At 36.7% G+C, this 17,016-nt stretch overlaps 1 protein-coding gene across 1 annotated transcript in view; it reads left to right on the top strand.

Annotated features, from left to right (window-relative positions):
- Positions 1-17,016, top strand: part of Lac (septate junction protein lachesin) — a 31,738-nt gene that overhangs the window by 1,659 nt on the left and 13,063 nt on the right. The window contains exons 2-6 of the mRNA XM_088259037.1: positions 3,784-3,902; positions 10,235-10,614; positions 12,258-12,414; positions 13,208-13,314; positions 14,021-14,160. Of these exons, the coding sequence (XP_088115163.1) occupies positions 3,784-3,902; positions 10,235-10,614; positions 12,258-12,414; positions 13,208-13,314; positions 14,021-14,160 (903 nt within the window). The remainder of the gene's footprint in view (positions 1-3,783; positions 3,903-10,234; positions 10,615-12,257; positions 12,415-13,207; positions 13,315-14,020; positions 14,161-17,016) is intronic.

Raw genomic sequence — 17,016 nt, forward strand, 5'->3', positions numbered from 1 at the left:
AGTGTACAGGAGCTCACAACAGCTATCTATGTTGGAATGAGGAAAGCTTTTATTAAGCAGGTATTCCAACGCGAGTGTTTTTGCCTAGAATTTTCACTCATGAATTACAAAATTATTGTAACTTTAAACATAAAGAGTAAATCCACTCACAAGTAGGCATAGGCTAAGAAACTTAAAAAGTTGAAGCCTGAGTAGGGACATGATAAACGGTGTTGCATAAGCCGTAGCTAGATTTCAGAGTCACTTGGACGTTAGGTAATTTAAAAAAAAATCACCTTTGTTGAGATGTCAAAAATATAAAAAATAACTTCTAAGTGGAGTTAATCCAGATTTGTGAACAATTATTGGGACACACTCAAAATGTTGTACAATAACTGGTCAATGTATAAGCTGCATAAAATTTAAAATTATGTTTTCAGGCGTTTCCCACTATGTAAAATAATCCAGTTAAGATCTTGCATACATCCAAATAAATGGGGGTCTCTGTTAAATAGAAAATTTCTCAATCCAACATAGATGGCTGTTGTGAACTCATATGTACTGTGTCATGAGATTGATCATATATCTAGGAATTCCAAAAATTTGAGAAGTGTGGTTGTCAGTCATCCGTCTGCCTCCGTAGTGTAATGGTCAGCACACTCGGCTACCGTACTGGAGGTTCCGGGTTCGATTCCCAGGGGGTGTCAAATAAATATCAGTGATTTTTCACTCTAATATTTACACAATTTTACCCTGGACTGGTACCTGAAGCGGAGGGCTGATCACCTTTCCTTCGTGTGTTAACGATCAAGATAACACTGTGTTTATATAATGCAGTGCCCTATGCACCATTCGGGTGCGGATAAGGGTTTTATATATTTTATAATATTTATTCAATATTACCCTGGACTGGTGCCTGAAGCGGAGGGCTGATCACCTTTCCTTCGTGTGTTAACGATCAAGATAACACTGTGTTTATATAATGCAGTGCCCTATGCACCATTCGGGTGCGGATAAGGGTTTTATATATTTTATAATATTTATTCAATATTACCCTGGACTGGTGCCTGAAGCGGAGGGCTGATCACCTTTCCTTCGTGTGTTAACGATCAAGATAACACTGTGTTTATATAATGCAGTGCCCTATGCACCATTGGGGTGCGGATAAGGGTTTGAATTGAAATTGAAAAATTTTTCACTGTGTAGTGACTACCGGGTAGTACTCTATCTGCAGATCTGCTACTTTACAGGAGAGAGCTTAGAATATTTTTTCAAAGTATTTTTATTTATTAATTATGGATTTTATTGAAATTCTAAACTGGTATCGTACATTCAAAAATACGATAAAATAATGTATTAAACCGTTTAAAAACATTATGCTTTGTAAAAATTAAGTAGTTAGCGTTTTAGGAGTTCAGTTCATTTAGAAAATTAGATATTATTTTTTGACATCTCATCAAAGATGAAGAAGAATATGGAAGTCTGGGCATTTACGGGGCTTACGACCGTCATAGGCTGGTTTAAGTGATCACTTTACACACGTGTAACATTCACCAATTCTACCCATTATTGACAACCACACTACTCAAATTCTTGGAAGTTCTATATATAAATGAACCAATTTAGAAACCTTGTTCTTGAATCACTAGAACTTCACTAGAGACATCTATTGGTGAGATGTAAAGAAGCTTTTTTATTAAGCAGAAACTCTTATATTAGTATGTGAGATCCGAATCCTGGATTATAATCACACACATGAGAAACGCCAGAAAATACCATTTTCATTTTTATTATTAAGCTTATAATTTGACCAGATAATTTATTTACAACATTTTGAGTGTGTCCAAATACTTGTTCACAAAATCTGGATTATCTCCAATTGCAGGAGTTATTTTCATATTATTTTTTGACATCTCATCAAAGATGAAGAAGAATATGGAAGTCTGAAAATGCCCAGACTTCCATATTCTTCTTCATCTTTGATGAGATGTCAAAAAATAATATGAAAATAACTCCTGTGATTGGAGATAATCCAGATTTTGTGAACAAGTATTTGGACACACTCAAAATGTTGTAGAAAATTAGATGTAGATAGCGTCTTATACGCCTGAAAACTAGGCGTACTTTTTAAATATATTTTTTGTTTATTTGTATATTTGTAGGTAACGGTCAGTTGATAACGTACTCCAAATATCTCTAAATTGACAAAATGTAGTTAGAGCACTTTACGTAGGGCACGTCGCTTGCAAGTATGGCGGTGAGTCAACTCAATTGATACAGAGAAGCTTACATTGAATTAGTTGTCATATGATATGACACACCGTATGAGTATAGTCAAACAGTTTATTTCCCTTTGAGTACGTACGGGTATAAGAATAGATAATGAATTGACCACAATGACTGTCAATATCAAGTACAATGTTCCCTTATTCGCTTGGTAAATACCACTATAGTTAACCCACGATGTAACGGACCAATTGGTGGGAGAGGGGTGTCCGTTAATGCCGACCCATTATTTCTATTTATTTTTTAAGTTAGCTTATATTACAACTAATAACTTAACTTGTCCGCCTCCGTAGTGTAATGGTCAGCACGCTCGGCTACCGTTCTGGAGGTCCCGGGTTCGATTCCCAGGGGGGGTAAAATAAATATAAGTGATTTTTTTCACTGTACTATTTATTCGATATTACCATGGACTGGTACCTGAAGCGGAGGGCTGATCACCTTTCCTTCATGTGTAAACGATCAAGATAACACTGCTTTAATATGACACAGTGCCCTATGCACCATTGGGGTGCGGATAAGGGTTTTATTATTTTATTATTATTAATTTATATAATCTATAAATATATATTTACATCTCTTTACAGTAAACAAAACATTTATTTTAAAACTCTTATATTAGTATGTGAGGTCCGAATCCTGGATTATAATAACACACATGAGAAACGCCAGAAAATATCATTTTCACTTTTATTATTTTAGCCTATGATTTGACCAGATAATTTATTTGTAGCATAATTCAGATTTGTGAACAAGTATTTGGACACACTCAAAATGTTGTAGAATTTGAATCATCACTCATAGATACTTCGCTCACTCCTTTCAAGAACGTCATAAATAAAAAAACTTGATTTTACTGGAGAACGTTTTTAAAGTTTAAAAATATAATACAATGTGTTAAAAATAAATATCAAGGCACTTATTGAACTTTTTACTGTGCAACAAATCTTTTTAAGTAAAACCTGAAGGTTTTTTATCCATTTTTTATCCATATATATATATATATATATATATATATATATATATATATATATATATATATATATATATATATATATATATATATATATATATATATATGTATATATATATATATATATATATATGTATATATATATATATATATATATACATATAATTTTTTTTTTAAAATATTTAACAAAAATGAGAATCAAACAAATTTATTAAATAAGAGTTAGGCACTACAAAAAATAAGTAGAAAACTTCTCTGTTCTTCTGTTACTCTTCTCTTCTTTTGTCCAACGTCTTTACTACAGGACGCCATTATATGGGTCTTGAAATTGTCACAATAGTGAAATACTTCTATATATGGGATATGATACGAACTACGCACGGTGAAATGTTCTTTTGGTGGTTTTATGTACACTTGTGAAAAATATGTGAAATGCTCCGCGGGCCGCAAGTAGACACCTGGCGGGCCGCTGGTTGACCACCCTTGGTTTAAACATTGAATTTTTTATGTCTTACAATTTGTGCATTGAATGTTTTGATTGGTTCCAGCATCATGCCAGAGGACGCCGACCATCTCCCACATCACCCAGGAGCAGATTAAGGACATCGGGGGCACCGTAGAGATGGACTGCTCCGTGCAGTACGCCCAGGAATATCCGGTTCTATGGGTACGCCACCTCACTTCACTCACGTCGCCAAACGGAGCGGGCTATGCTTCACAAACTGGCAGCGCTGCAATCAGCCATACTTTCAATTCTCTAGAGCAGTGGTTCTGAACCTTTTTGAAGTTAGGGAGCACTTGATCGTAAGGAAAATTCGGTGCACACCTAAATTAAAGATTAAAAAAACATACAAGGATAACTTTTATTAAAAATATTACAGTAATTGAAAAAATACATAAAAACATAAATTCTTTCTCTTCTTCTATCCCTTAGCTGCACCCCAATGGTGCTTAGGGCACGGCATCTTATAAACGCAGTGTTATCTTGATTGTTAACACATGAAGGAAAGGTGATGACAAAATCCCTGTGTGAACAATCCTTGTTATTTAAAGCTTTTAGCCTGAATAAAATACCCGCTTAAAATTAAAATTTAATTTATATTTAAAACCACATAAATATTACATTTTAAACTACTTAGTATATTTTGCCAGTTTATAGAATGTTGGAAACATTATAATACCGCATCATCAAGTCAAAATTGCATATTTTCGAGTTGGCGTTTTTTGCTAATACACCCACGGTATATAAATAAATGCTACAACTAACTCACTGACCATCATGCTGCTTTACGCAGGGGTAGGCAGATAGAATAGAATGCCACACCACTCTGTCTTTGCAAGCAATCTTCACCTCCACATTCATGCATCTCATACATACCTGCCGATTATTGTGACTCCCGACCTAACATGCTCAAGAATAGGTGTTTTTTTTTTGTAAATTGATGGTGGAACCTGCCGTGTGGCATGTTGCGCCATCTTGTTGAAACCACAGCTCCGTCACATCGATGCCATTCAATCGAGGTACGGAGAAGTCTTTACAACATTTTGAGTGGGTCCAAATACTTGTTCACACAATCTGGATTATCTCATATTATATAGTTATTTTCATATTATTTTTTCATCTCACCAATAGATGTCTCTAGGGAAGTTCTAATGATTCAAGAACAACGTTTCGAAATTGGTTTATATATATATAGAACTTCCAAGAATTTGAATAGTGTGGTTGTCAATAATGGGTAGAATTGGTGAGTGTTACATGTGTTAAACCAGCCTATGACGGTCGTCAGCCCCGTAAATGCCCAGACTTCCATATTCTTCTTCATCTTTGATGAGATGTCAAAAAATAATACAAAGAAGTCAGTAATCATGGTTCTGTAGCGCTCTCCATTGACCGTAACATTCTGGCCGGCATCATCTTTTAAAAAATATGGGCCAAAGATGAAGAAGAATATGGAAGTCTGGGCATTTACGCGGCTGACGACTGTCATAGGCTGGTTTAAGTGATCACTTTACACACGTGTAACATTCACCAATTCTACTCATTATTGACAACCACACTACTCAAATTCGTGGAAGTTCTATATATATATGAACCAGTTTAGAAACCTTGTTCTTGAATCACTAGAACTTCACTAGAGACATCTATTGGTGAGATGAAAAAAAGCTTTTTTATTGAGCAGAAACTCTTATATTAGTATGTGAGGTCCGAATCCTGGATTATAATCACACACTTGAGAAACGCCAGAAAATATCATTTTCATTTTTTTATGTTGGCTTATAATTTGACTGGTTAATTTATTTACAACATATTCTTCTTCATCTTTGATGAGATGCCAAAAAATAATATGAAAAATAACTCTAATATAATTGGAGATAATCCAGATTTGTGAACAAGTATTTGAACACACTCAAAATGTTGCAGTCTATTCTATTCATGGCGAAATGGCAAAATGTACCGACTACAAATCAACTGTCAAATTGACGGTCTGTAGAAACAATGTTGCCAAACCTCTAAAAAAATAACACCTAAATTTAAAGTACTTGATCATCCCGAGTTTAAATGGTATATATAATTAATGATTTTTAGAAAAATGAGTTACCGTAGAACGGGGCTACTTGAACTTTGATGTGTTACTTGAGCCCAGTACAAAAAATATATTTAGATGTGTATTTGGTCTATTAAAATAAACAAATCGGCATGAATTGTTGGGTAATATATCCAAAATTAAACAAGGTTTATTGGTATTATTTTTCAACATTGAAGATAATCCAGATTTTGCGAACAAGTATTTGGACACACTCAAAATGTTGTAAGGTTTATTGGATTGAATTCTACATTTATTTATGTATATGTTAATACGTGACGCGTTTTGTCTTATCAAGACATTATCGTATTAACATATATTAACGTAGTCCGCCTCCGTAGTGTAATGGTGAGCACGCTCGGCTACCGTTCTGGAGGTCCCGGGTTCGATTCCCAAGGGGGGTAAAATAAATATAAAAGTGATTTTTTCACTGTCATATTTATTCAATATTACCCTGGACTGGTACCTGAAGCGGAGGGCTGATCACCTTTCCTTCATGTGTAAACGATCAAGATAATGCTGCGTTTATATGACGCAGTGCCCTATGCACCATTGGAGTGCGGATAAGGGTTTTATAAAAAACGTATGAACATATACATAAATAAATGTAGAATTCAATCCAATAAACCTTGTGTAATTATAAGTATATTACCCAACAATTCAATATGGAATTCTACCAACTGTCTGCAGTTACAATAAATAAGTATCGACATGATTCATTGTTTCCCTGACAGGTGACACTTATTGTCACCATACGTTCATTATTGTAGACCAAACACAGATTCAATTCTCTTTTTTGTACTGGGCTCAAGTAACACATCAAACTTCAAGTAGCCCCGTTCTACGGTACATTAACTTTATAGTAATCTTATGTTTTTCTCTCTTTTTCCATAATATCTCTTTGCTTCTTATGTTTTTTTATTGTTGCTTTAATGGCTAAGCATATCGCTAAATGAGAATCGGTCTGTACTATGTCCACTCGCTCCGAAATAGGAATATAGTTCTTGAAACATATTTTTCATAGCTCTAAAACTGTTAATTGATTCCAAGACTATATCGCTCACTCCTTTCATGAACGTCATAAATTAAAAAATCTTTAATTTTCAGTTGTGCATGTTTTCAAAATGCCCAGAAAATGTACCAAATCCCAGCAAAAGCGGCATATTTTTAACTTAATATTTACCCGCTACACGACAAAATGTGTTGTTTTTGCATTTTGAAGAAAATGTATTGTTTAATTGTTTTTTTTAAATATACTAAATATTTTTCAAATGGAGAAAAAACATTCAGGTTTTACCTAAAAAAAATCTGTTGCGCAGTAAAAAATTCAATAAGTGGCTTGATATTTATTTTTAATACATTGTATTATATTTTTAAACTTGAAAAACGTTCTTTTGAAAAATCAGTTTCTTTGATTTATGACGTTCTTGAAAGGAGTGAGCGATATGTTACACGTGAATTACCTAAGTTTGTTTCAATTTAAAATTTTAATTAAATTATTATTTTAAAAAACAGATGTAAGTTCCTTTTTCTTTTAAACGTATAACTCAAATAGCACATATTTGCTAACTTTTTACATTTTTATCTTTTAGATTTTTTTGTTTTCTGTTAAAATCAAATATTTGTAGTTTATATTAACGCTTTTAATCTAATTTTAATTTATTTATAATTTCTATTTGTATTCTTGCCAGTGCCCTTTACTATAACCTAAGATATAATGTATACCCACACACAGGCCATGCCCAAAAAAATAAAAAATCTTTGCTAGGGACTGTTTTTCAATTTATACCCGAGTCGATATGGTATATACAGATTTTCAATTAGCAATATTATTTTCCAATGCTTTCATAGTTGGTGAGGCAAGAATCGGTGAGTCATTGTTATCATTACATTTCTTCATTACAGTAAAACCTCGATATAACTGTGTCTGTTAAAGTTTAAAGTACGTTGTATAAAAATAGGTTCAAACCTTTCCCCTTTGACCATTTATTCTCATAACTGATCAGCTACTCTGATGAAAAAAATGCAACGTTTTTCTACCATTAAAATAAATACTTTGGTTCCCTAATTTTGGGACACCCTGTCTGGCAATTCGCATGACTATGTTAATTAAGATTAACTGTATTTATCTGAAATATTTTTTGGTAGAATATACTTGGGTGATAGAGAAATCAGTGATTAAAATTATACCTGCACCGGGCCAGACATTGTGGCCCACTAGCCTAACCCGGAGCTGCCTACTAGAATCACACGGGCCAGAATGTCTGGCCTACAGAGTGGTAAGAGTTAAAAAGCAGTCACAAAACTTTATATAAAAAATATGAACACTATTTAGATATAAATAAACAATACAAAATACAAACAAAATTCTATTTATTGTCTTGGGACACTCGTCTTGAAGAGACGCTGCTGTTTGATATCGACGCGTTTGCTTTCGGTAATCCTGCTATGAAAGAGGTTTTCATAGCAGGATTATTTTTTGTGCGCTTTTGAAGTTTGCTGTTTTTTTTTATAATCAACTCTCTAAAATCACGAAAATGCGTATAATATATGTAGTTGAACCCTGTTATCTGACGTATTTGTCAATAGATGTTATTAGATCGTTGAGATGTGATCTTACCACTGCTGACTTCTCTTTTGGCAGCGTTTTGTTGCTCCGGCTAGGTGCAGTCTACGAACAGGACTGCGTGATGTCCCAAATTCTAGACGTATGACGTGATTATCATGGCAGCTAAAAATTGTTATATGCGGCAAAACTTGAATTTAAGCATGTATAAAATAAAATTAACCCTTTGAGGACAGAATAAAAAATATTTTACTTAACACATTTTTATTTCTAGAAATTATTTACAAATAAGTGTACACAGCAACTGAAAATTGTGCTCACAAATTGATACAATATTTATCCCTCAACAAAATTAAAAATGTGTGCCTGGTGGTTAGCAACAAAGACCGTATTTTATAAAGTATAAATAAAAGCATTTATTCTTGAAAATATGAGGTAATATATAACACCACTTATTTTTAATATTATTATGACTATAACTTCCTTGTCATTTTGTTTATTTCGTTCAATAACCTCACAAAATTGATAAACTAAGATACAGATAACCTATAAATATCACGGAATGTGCATATCGCCACAATAAATAGTCTGAAATAAGCTCCGAGACAATGATACCAACATGAAATCTATACAAGCACTATTCTGTTACATAGGCAACACATATTGCACTATGGTTTTAACTAGAAACATGTAGGCACTTAGACAATTTATTTAAAATTTGTGGTTAGCAGCAGTAACCAGTTGTCCTGAAGGGGTTAACAGCATGTTTTTTTTTTTTTTTTCAAATTTTACTTTTCGGATTTTTTATCCATTATATCTGAAGTTTGTTAAATAGAAGTCTGTTATATCGAGGTTTTACTGTATTCCTATTACAAACATAAATCATTTTCTGACTTGTAATTATTTATTTTTTGTTTACATTTCTCCTCTCATTATTTCATGGTGCATGCATTAATTTATATGTATATTTTAGTGATGAAACAGATGCAAGAATTTACCTTTGAGCTCTGTGCAGTAGTATAGTGTTTACATATATTAAGGGGTTATTTTGTTGAAATCAAGCGTAGAGCATTGTGTTCATTCATTGTAATTAACCCTAGCGCATTGTTTGCGGGAAATGCTTAAAAGCGTCTTTTCCATACTGTTGGTAGAGAGTGGGAGACGCTTGCGAGCGTTCTATTTGCTTACTTTAGGTAGAGCGCGAGAGACGCCTGCAAACATTGTACAGATGGGAATTGGGTGTTGCGGCTACTTGTGATTAGTATACTGAGGGTCGGGCGGCAGACTGCCAGAGTATAATTAGGGTCCTTTTCCGTACTGTCGGTAGAGAGCGGGAGACGCTTGCGAGCGTTCTATTTGCTTACTTTAGGTAGAGCGCGAGAGACGCCTGCAAACATTGTACAGATGGGAATTGGGTGTTGCGGCTACTTGTGATTAGTATACTGAGGGTCGGGCGGCAGACTGCCAGAGTATAATTAGGGTCCTTTTCCGTACTGTCGGTAGAGAGCGGGAGACGCTTGCGAGCGTTCTATTTGCTTACTGTAGGTAGAGCGCGAGAGACGCCTGCAAACATTGTACAGATGGGAATTGGGTGTTGCGGCTACTTGTGATTAGTATACTGAGGGTCGGGCGGCAGACTGCCAGAGTATAATTAGGGTCCTTTTCCATACTGTCGGTAGAGAGCGGGAGACGCTTGCGAGCGTTCTATTTGCTTACTTTAGGTAGAGCGCGAGAGACGCCTGCAAACATTGTACAGGTGGGAATCGGGTGTTGCGGCTACTTGTGACTGTCTCCTGTGTGCGTGTGAGAGTGGAATGGGTTTACCGACGCTAGTTTTGTCCCACACAGCTGAAGATGGACAAGGCCCGCAGCACGGAGCTGCTGCCCATCTCGACGGGCTCCACGCTGATCGTGCGCGACTCGCGCTTTGCGCTGCGCTACGACGTGGCCTCCTCCACGTACACGCTGCAGGTGAAGGACATCCAGGAGACGGACGCGGGCTGGTACGTGTGCCAGGTGCTCATCTCGCTCAGCAACAAGATCTCGGCCGAGGTGGAGCTGCAGGTGCGGCGGCCGCCCGTCATCGCGGACAACTCCACGCGCTCGCTCGTGGTCAGCGAGGGCGAGGCCGTGCAGATGGAGTGCTACGCGGGCGGCTTCCCCTCCCCGCGCATCACCTGGCGCCGCGAGAACAACGCCATCCTGCCCACGGGCGGATCCGTGCACAAGTATGTACTGCTCCTAGATAACTACCATCCGTGTCCCGCTCCTAGATGACTGCCTCGGAACGTAACCATGCTCGTGTGTCATTTAGCAACGCAAACATTGCCTACCCTACCACTACCTTAAGGTGGAGACTGACCAGAGCATTTCATCGTAACGTAACACGTTACGATGCGAGCATTCGTATAGTCAGTACAGCGAGCCGAGCGCTCCATCCATAGTTTGGGATGCTCGCTGATGCTCGCCGCGAGCGATGTTACGATGTTATGTTACGACGAAATGCCCCGGTCAGTCTCCGCCTTTACAAAGAATGGCTACCTAACCTCACTAAGTAATTGCCCATCTTACCCTGATTAAAACCTTGTACACATACACATCACCGCTGGGTATTATTATGATTTTATCATTCAAAAGCAATTATTAGTATAAAGTAAACACTGGAACTATTGAATTCGGGCCTATCACTGTTTGTGTTTGTATTACCCGAGGAGATAACAAACGATCGGAATAACGTCCCGAGTGTGTCACAAGGTCTGTTCTGCTTGCAAGAGCAATGTCCTGAACGTGGATAGTAAACACTGGAACTATTGAACTATTGAACTCAGGCCTATCATTATTTGTGTTTGTATTACCCGAGGAGATACAAGCGATTGGGATAACGTTCCGAGTGTGTCACAAGGTCTGTTCTGCTTGCAGGGGCAATATCCTGAAGGTGGATAGTAAACACTGGAACTTATTTATTGTAACTGCAGACAGTTGGTAGAATTCCATATTGAATTGTTGGGTAATATATCCAAAATAAAACAAGGTTTGTTGGATTGAATTCTACATTTCGCTCACTCCTTTCAAGAACGTCAAAAATCAAAAAACTTGATTTTTCAGGAGAACGTTTTTAAAGTTTAAAAATTCAATTTATTTATAGATAATAAAATAATAATAATAAAACCCTTATCCGCACCCCAATGGTGCATAGGGCACTGCGTCATATAAACACAGTGTTATCTTGATGGTCTACACATGAAGGAAAGGTGATCAGCCCTCCGCTTCAGGTACCAGTCCAGGGTAATATTGAATAAATATGACAGTGAAAAAATCACTTATATTTATTTTACCCCCCTTGGGAATCGAACCCGAAACCTCCAGAACGGTAGCCGAGCGTGCTGACCATTACACTACGGAGGCGGACAAAATTATGTATTTATAGATAATATACACATTACAAACTTAAATTTAAATCGCATACATTAACAAAAATAGAAAATAAGCAAGAATACTATTGCTAAAGGTGTAGAAGAATCCAACTTCGGAAAACTCCTTCAGACGCATGGAACAGATCAATATCCAATGAGATATTGTTCAACATAGCGGTAGCTCTTCCTACAGGCAGGACCATCGGCAGGTTGGTCCTGTGTATAGGAATGTGCAACAATCTTTGTCGACGCTGTCTTAGGTAACTATCGGGAAGATACAGACCAATGTCCCGGATAATTTCAGGATTATCGATCATACCGCGCAACAATTGATAAAAATGCGTAGTCAAATACACATTGAACTCTGGCCTAACATTATTTGTGTTTGCATCACCTGAGGAGATGACAAGGGATTGGGAGTGTGTGACGAGGTGTGTGATGCTGTGTTCCGGTTGCAGGGGAAACGTGCTGAAGGTGGACAAGGTCAAGAAGGAGGATCGCGGCACGTACTACTGCGTGGCGGAGAACGGCGTAGGCAAGGGCGCCCGGCGCAACGTGGCCGTGGAGGTGGAGTTCGCCCCCGTCATCCGCGTGCCCCGCCCGCGCCTGGGTCAGGTCAGTCCCGTCGCTTGCGGTCCATATCTCAATGGGCAACAGTAGCCTTTATAACATTTTGAGTGTGTCCAAATGCTTGTTCGTAAATCTGGATTGTCTCCGCCTAGGGGTTATTACACACATCTTTTGACATCTCAACATGGATGAAGAAAAATATAGAAGTCTGGGCATTTACAGGGCTTAAGACCGGGATTCAGACCTCACATAGATAGACTCTGCTTAATAAACCCATTATAGATGGTTATTGTGATCTCATGCATACTGTGTTACGAGTGTGATCAATATATCTAGAAGATTCTACAATTTAAGTAGTGTGGTCATCAATCAAGGGTAGGATTGGTGAATGTTACACGTCTGTAAAGTGATCACTTAACCAAACCTATGACGGTCGCAAGCCCCGTAATTGCCCAGACTTTCATATTCTTCTTTGTCTATGTTGAGATTTTAAAAAATGTATACAATAATATTAGATTATAAAATAATATTTTATGCAAAAACAACATTTTCTGCCCTGTAGCGGGTAAACATTAAGTTAAAAATATGCCGCTTTTGCTGGGATATAGTACATTTTCTAGGCATTCTGAAAACATGCATAACTGAAAATTGAAGATTTTTGATTTACGACATTCTTGAAAGGAGTGAGCGATATACGTTCTTTCCATTTAGGTTTTTGTATGCAAAAACTCTCATCTGCGTGATTTTCACAAAAATAAATAAAGTTTACATTTTTCACCCATTCAATTTCCTAATTAAATATTTGATATAATTAAGGCGTTTACTTGTGGTTCTTCAGGCGCTGCAGTACGACATGGACTTGGAATGCCACGTGGAGGCCTATCCCCCCCCGGCCATCACTTGGCTCAAGGACGAGGTGCAGCTTGCCAACAACCAGCATTACAGGTGACCATTTGCACTTTACCGTCCAAAACAAGTGACCTTTATTTGAATCTCCCACACACTTGTGATCTTTATTTGATTAATCTCTCACTAGCTGGTGACCTTATTTGATGAATCTTCCACCAACTTTTGACCTTTGTTTGAATCTCCGACTAGCTTGTTTGACCTTTATTTGAATTCTACACTAGCTTGTGACATTTAAAAAAAATACCCTACACACTTGTAACCTTTATTTGAAAAATCTCACGCTACAATTTATGACATCTAAATATCCCACTAGCTTGAAATCTGTCTTTGATTCTCCCACTAGGTTGTGACCTTTGTTAGAATCTCCCACATATTTATGACCTTTATTTGATGAATCTCACACCAACTTGTTACCTCTGTTTAAATTTTCCACTAGCTTGAAATCTTTCTTCAAATCTCTTACTATCTTACTACCTTTCTACCTTTCTTTGAATCTCCCACTAGCTTGTGACAATTATTTGGATCCCCCACACACTTGTAACCTTTATTTGATTAATCTCCCACTAGTTTGTGACCTTTATTTGAATCCCCAACTAGTGACCTTTATTTGTTGAATCTCCCGCCAACTAGTGACCTTTTCTTGAATCTCCCGCCTACTAGTGACCTTTATTTAATGAATGTCCCGCCAACTAGTGACCTTTATTTGTTGAATCTCCCGCCAACCAGTGACCTCTGCTTGCAGAATCTCCCACTTTGCGACCGCTGACGAGTTCACAGACACGACCATCCGAGTGATCACCATAGAGAAGAGGCAGTTTGGCCTGTACACGTGCAAGGCCGCCAACAAGCTCGGGCAGAATGAGGCGCAAGTCGAGCTATTCGGTCAGTCCGCACTTGTACCCCTGTACTCCCCCGCCCCTACTCAATCACCCGATATAACGACACGGTTGCATACTATAATGTGAAGAGCTGGATAGTACAGGGTGGCACAAAATTGATCACCCTATCTGAAGATGTTTTAATCTTTGCAAAAACGTCACATCATCATATTTGACATTTGTGAACTAGACAGCTGCAGTATACAAGCAGATTCAGGGTGGCGCAGAATTAATCATCCTATTTTGTTTTTGAATAACTTTTTTCTTCTTCAAACACCTTACACGCACCCGATGGTGCATAGGGCACTACATCATATAAACACAATCATTAACACATGAAAGAAGGTGATCAGCCCTCCGCTTCAGTTAACATTCCAGGGTAATATTGAATATATATTTCAGTGAAAAATCACTTATATTTATTTGACCCCCTCTGGGAATCGAACCCGAGACCTCCAGTATGGTAGCCGAGCGTGCTGACCATCACACTGCGGAGGCGAACTTTTTTACTTAAAAAAAATAAAAATATTTTGTGCAATGTAAATCTGTATTTGGACCTTATTTTTTTTAATTTATAAAGTGAAAAAAATTATATCCGTCAAGTGTCTGCCGCCAGTGTTGATATACATTTGCGCCCGTTTAATCAATCTGTTTGTATACTGCAGCTGTCTAGTCTAGAATGTCAAAATATGACTGATGTATGAAGCCATTTGCATAAATTGTAACATCTTCCGATAGGGTCATTAATTTTGTGCCATCCTATATAAGGGAAAGGGATTTGATTTTTTTAGCAGTATATTTCTGATAGTGTTTTATAGGTAGGATTTATTTAAATTGAAATTTTACATAGATTTTTTTTCTTCTTTTTCTTATGTATTGCTATAAAAAAACTAGTGTTATTTGATTGAGAATGTGATATGAATGCATCTTTTTACTTCTAGATTCATATATATATATATATAGATGTATATTTTGTTGCCAATAGCTCCAAATATTTTATTGTAATTTTCTTTTACATATACTCCCAAGTCCTCGAATTACAAGGAAGATATCGCTCACTCCTTTCAAGAACGTCATAAATCGAAAAACATGATTTTTTCAGAAGAACGTTTTTAAAGTTTAAAAATATAATACAATGTATTAAAAATAAATATCAAGCCACTTAATGAACTTTTTACTGTGCAACAGATCTTTTTAGGTAAAACCTGAAGGTTTTTTCTTCATTTGAAAATTATTTAGTGTATTTAAAAAAATAATTAAACAATACCTTTTCTTCAAAATGCAAAAACAACACTTTCTGCCCTGTAGCGGGTAAATATAAAGTTAAAATTATGCCTTCTTTGCTGGGATATGGAACATTTTCTGGGCATTCTGAAAACATGCACAACTGAAAATTGACGATTTTTTATTTATGACGTTCTTGAAAGGAGTGCGCGATATGTTGCATTTCATATCTTGTCAAAAAGATTCAACCTTTCCCTTCCGGTACTAAAAAAAAATGCGCGTCCCGGTGTTGGGTAGTCAGTACATAATAAAAATAATAATAAAACCTTCATCCGCACCCTAATGGTGCATAGGGCACTGCGTCATATGAACACAGTGTTATCTTGATCGTTTACACACGAAGGAAAGGTGATCAGCCCTCCGCTTCAGGTACCAGTCCAGGGTAATATTGAATAAATATTACAGTGAAAAAATCACTTACATTTATTTGACCCCCCCTGGGAATCGAACCCGGGACCTCCAGAACGGTAGCCGAGCGTGCTGACCATTACACTACGGAGGCAGTCACTACATAATCATAAATTAAAAAATACGGACATTCATAGCTAATCCCCTTAATTTATTATAAATGAAGTCAAAAGTTATTATAATTTAGATTTATTTGCTGAAAACATCAAAAAACCATCTGGCAACGCTCACGGAACAAGCACAGGTTCGCTCTTGTCGGGAGCTCAAAAGCTACTGACCGCTAGCTAGAGAACATTGAGCTTTGAGCTCCTCACGCTTGCACAGTGCAAGTGTACAAGAGTGAGATGCGAATATAGTGTCGCGCTTTCCGCACACTCTTCACGCGCTGTTTATACGTGAATTTGTTTCCGATATTCACAAAATACCTCCGATGTACCCGATAAATTCTGATTATTATTAATATTATTTTTTAAATAAATGCGTAAATATGTTACGGAGGAATACCTAAAATCTTAGCCTTGTATTTATTATATTTAAAGAGATATTATGGATATTAGAAGCAATGTGTACAAGGTACACAACACCGGGAAGGAAGGGTTAAATACAGTTAAACCTCGATATAACAGACTCCTATTTAACGGACTTCGTATATATCATTTTAAAAAAACAGTGTAATGTAAAAAGAAATCAACGTCTTTAAAAGTATTATATGTAATTAATATTTGAAGCACTAACTTTGTGATTTTCCATTTTATAATTAAAATTTTACTTTGTTTTAAAATCATTATAAATATTTTATTATAACTTAATTGTAATGTCTACCGGTTTCGAAACTTTTTTTTTTTTTTTTTTTTCAAAAAAATTATCAAGCTTCTTTATCAAGACTGATGAATACTATAATGAGTCTTCATAAAAAAGCGGTTCGCTTGGAAACCGTTAGACATTATAATTAACAATAAAAAATAAATACAACCCTTATCCGCACCCCAATGGTGCATAGGGCACTGCTTCATATAAACGCAGTGTTATCTTGATCGTTTACGCATGAAGGAAAGGTGATCAGCCCTCCGCTTCAGGTACCAGTCCAGGGTAATATTGAATAAATATGACAGTGAAAAATCACTTATATTTATTTTACCCCCCTTGGGAATCGAACCCGGGACCTCCA

Source organism: Brachycentrus maculatus, unplaced genomic scaffold, assembly GCF_059751285.1.
Source record: "Brachycentrus maculatus isolate JH-2025_06_01 unplaced genomic scaffold, ASM5975128v1 h1tg000108l, whole genome shotgun sequence".
NCBI lineage: Eukaryota > Metazoa > Arthropoda > Insecta > Trichoptera > Brachycentridae > Brachycentrus > Brachycentrus maculatus.